This window comes from Pteropus vampyrus, unplaced genomic scaffold, assembly GCF_000151845.1.
Source record: "Pteropus vampyrus isolate Shadow unplaced genomic scaffold, Pvam_2.0 Scaffold614, whole genome shotgun sequence".
NCBI lineage: Eukaryota > Metazoa > Chordata > Mammalia > Chiroptera > Pteropodidae > Pteropus > Pteropus vampyrus.
This window is the reverse complement of record NW_011889395.1, coordinates 10980-13111: the sequence shown is the minus strand read 5'-3', so window position 1 is coordinate 13111 and position 2132 is coordinate 10980. Positions and strand designations below refer to the sequence as shown.

General features: G+C 59.7%; 1 protein-coding gene across 1 annotated transcript in view; it reads right to left on the bottom strand.

Moving 5' to 3' along the window:
- Positions 1-2132, bottom strand: part of LOC105308685 (glycosyltransferase 1 domain-containing protein 1-like) — a 20915-nt gene that overhangs the window by 10133 nt on the left and 8650 nt on the right. Inside the window, exon 3 of the mRNA XM_011384671.2 lies at positions 861-904. Coding sequence (XP_011382973.1) covers positions 861-904 — 44 coding nt within the window. The remainder of the gene's footprint in view (positions 1-860; positions 905-2132) is intronic.

The window sequence follows — 2132 nt, the reverse complement described above, 5'->3', positions numbered from 1 at the left end:
GGGCACTCGGCCCTCCGTGTAATTGATATGCTTTTACAGGTGTGGTTTCTGAGTCTAAGAGCCATATAAAGTCACCTAGCTGCGTATGGGATAAAATCATCATGATCCGGGCCCCTTGGCTGCTGGGGTGGCAGCATGGTGGGCGGAGTCCTGGGGGTCCAGGGGGGAATCACCTAAGAGGAGGCCGACCCCACTGGGGCATGATGCTCTGGCCCTGGCCCTTAAAGGTCTCCCCACGTACGAGGTGGGATGTGATGGGTGGCGCTCTGCAACCACCTTGTCACGGTGAGGATGGAAGCCACAGGCGAGGGACAGCAGGACAGCGAGGAGCCCACGTCCCTGAGCCTTACCTGGTCCTGGACCGAGCACATCGGATTTTTTACGTGAGCGTTTAAGCCCCAGTGTGCTCAGGCCGGCGTTGTGGGTCTCTGTTACGGGCCGACAGATGCAGTTTACACCAAACGCTCTGACAAACCGCTCTCCAAATGGGGCGGCGGTCCCCACGCTCGGTGGCAGAGCACGGGAGGAGGGCAGCTTCCCCCCATGTGACCAAACCCTCGATATTTCAAGTCTTTTTGGTTTTTGCCAATGTGACCAGCGAACACCATCCTGAGGCACGTCCCCGAGCTAGCGAGGCTGGACATCCCACAGGCGTCACCGACACCCGCCAGGGATGGCTTACGCTCCCCATTTCCCGCCTGTGAATGGGGACGCGTGGCACCTAGGCCCTCAGAGCGGCACCGGCGGGCCAGGTGAGGAGTCATCTGCGAGGCGCTGGGAACGGAGCCCGGGACACGGTGACCACTGCAGGGACCTGGGCACCGGGACCTCCCCCAGGCCCGCCCACCGCCTCTGCTTACCTCCTCACTCCGGCCTTCACTTCCCGGGTGAACACGGGATCGACCTGGAAGGAGACGAGGACAGGGTCCCGGGTGAGCGCGGGGTGAGCCTGAGTCACCGGGGAACGGCGGCAGAGCTGGGGTCCCCGCCGCGCAGGACGAGAGGACCCGAGAGCAGGCTCAGAAGCGCACGTGCACTGCTGTTCGGTTGGCCTGTCGGGCCGGAGCATGGGGAAGTGGGGCGCCACGGGGCCAGACCCCCAAGCCCCCCAATTCCAGGCCTCGGGTCAGAAGCGTTCGTGGCCCCGGGGGGAGCTCTGCCCGATCCCCCGTGAGGGTTTCGCTGTGACACCGCTGAGGTGGACCCGGCCGAACCCCTTCGTGGATCTGAGACAAAGTTCGAATTTTATTTTTAATGCGGAGCCTTCCCTAGAAACGCACTTCTAAAGCCAAGGACATGTCCACCAGCTGGTGATGGGATAAGGGGCGGCCAAGCCACGCCAGGGGACCACACGGCTCGGCCGTAGAGAAGCCAGACACGGGAGGACCCCGTGCGAGGCGACCCCATTTACATGGAATGTCCAGGAAGAGGCAAATCCACAGAGACGGGAAGGAGGTTTGTGGGTGCCCGGGGCTGGGGCAGGAGGGAGCGGGGAGTGGCCGCTGATGGGTGTGGTGATGAACATGTTCCAGAAGTGGGTAGGGGTGACGGTGGCAAAACTCTGCAAATATACTAGAAGGCCACTGGATTACACGCTTTAAATGGTGATGTTTATGGCATGTACATTACATGTCAATTATAAAAAAAAAAGCCAAGTGCAACTTTTTCATTACTCACAGCCTCATCTCCCTGAACGTGGATTTTATTCCTCATTCTGGAGTAATCTGGGAGGAATCTGTCCTGTGGATCAGGCATTGTGTTCATCCCATTGTATCTCTGCTGATAATATGTTTTTTTGGAATTAGTGTGAAAATTAACAGTGATGTTTTCAAGCTGGTCCGCGATGACAGCATTTTCCATTCCATCTGCTTCTTCGGCCGACTCCTATGTGGAGGCGCAGAGGCCAGAAGCCGCGGTGGCACAGACCGCGAGGGGCCCTGGACACCGACACCGGGGTCGGTCCCGCCCCGCCCCGTGCCACTCACGGCGGGGGCCCCTCATTTGTAAACCGAGAAACCTAACAGCACCTCGGGGGCACTGGGGGAGCAGATGAGGGAAAACGCAGTTCGTGCTCACACCTGAGCTCTGACACGGCAACTTACACACGAGCAGCGGCAGGAGACAGAGTCCGC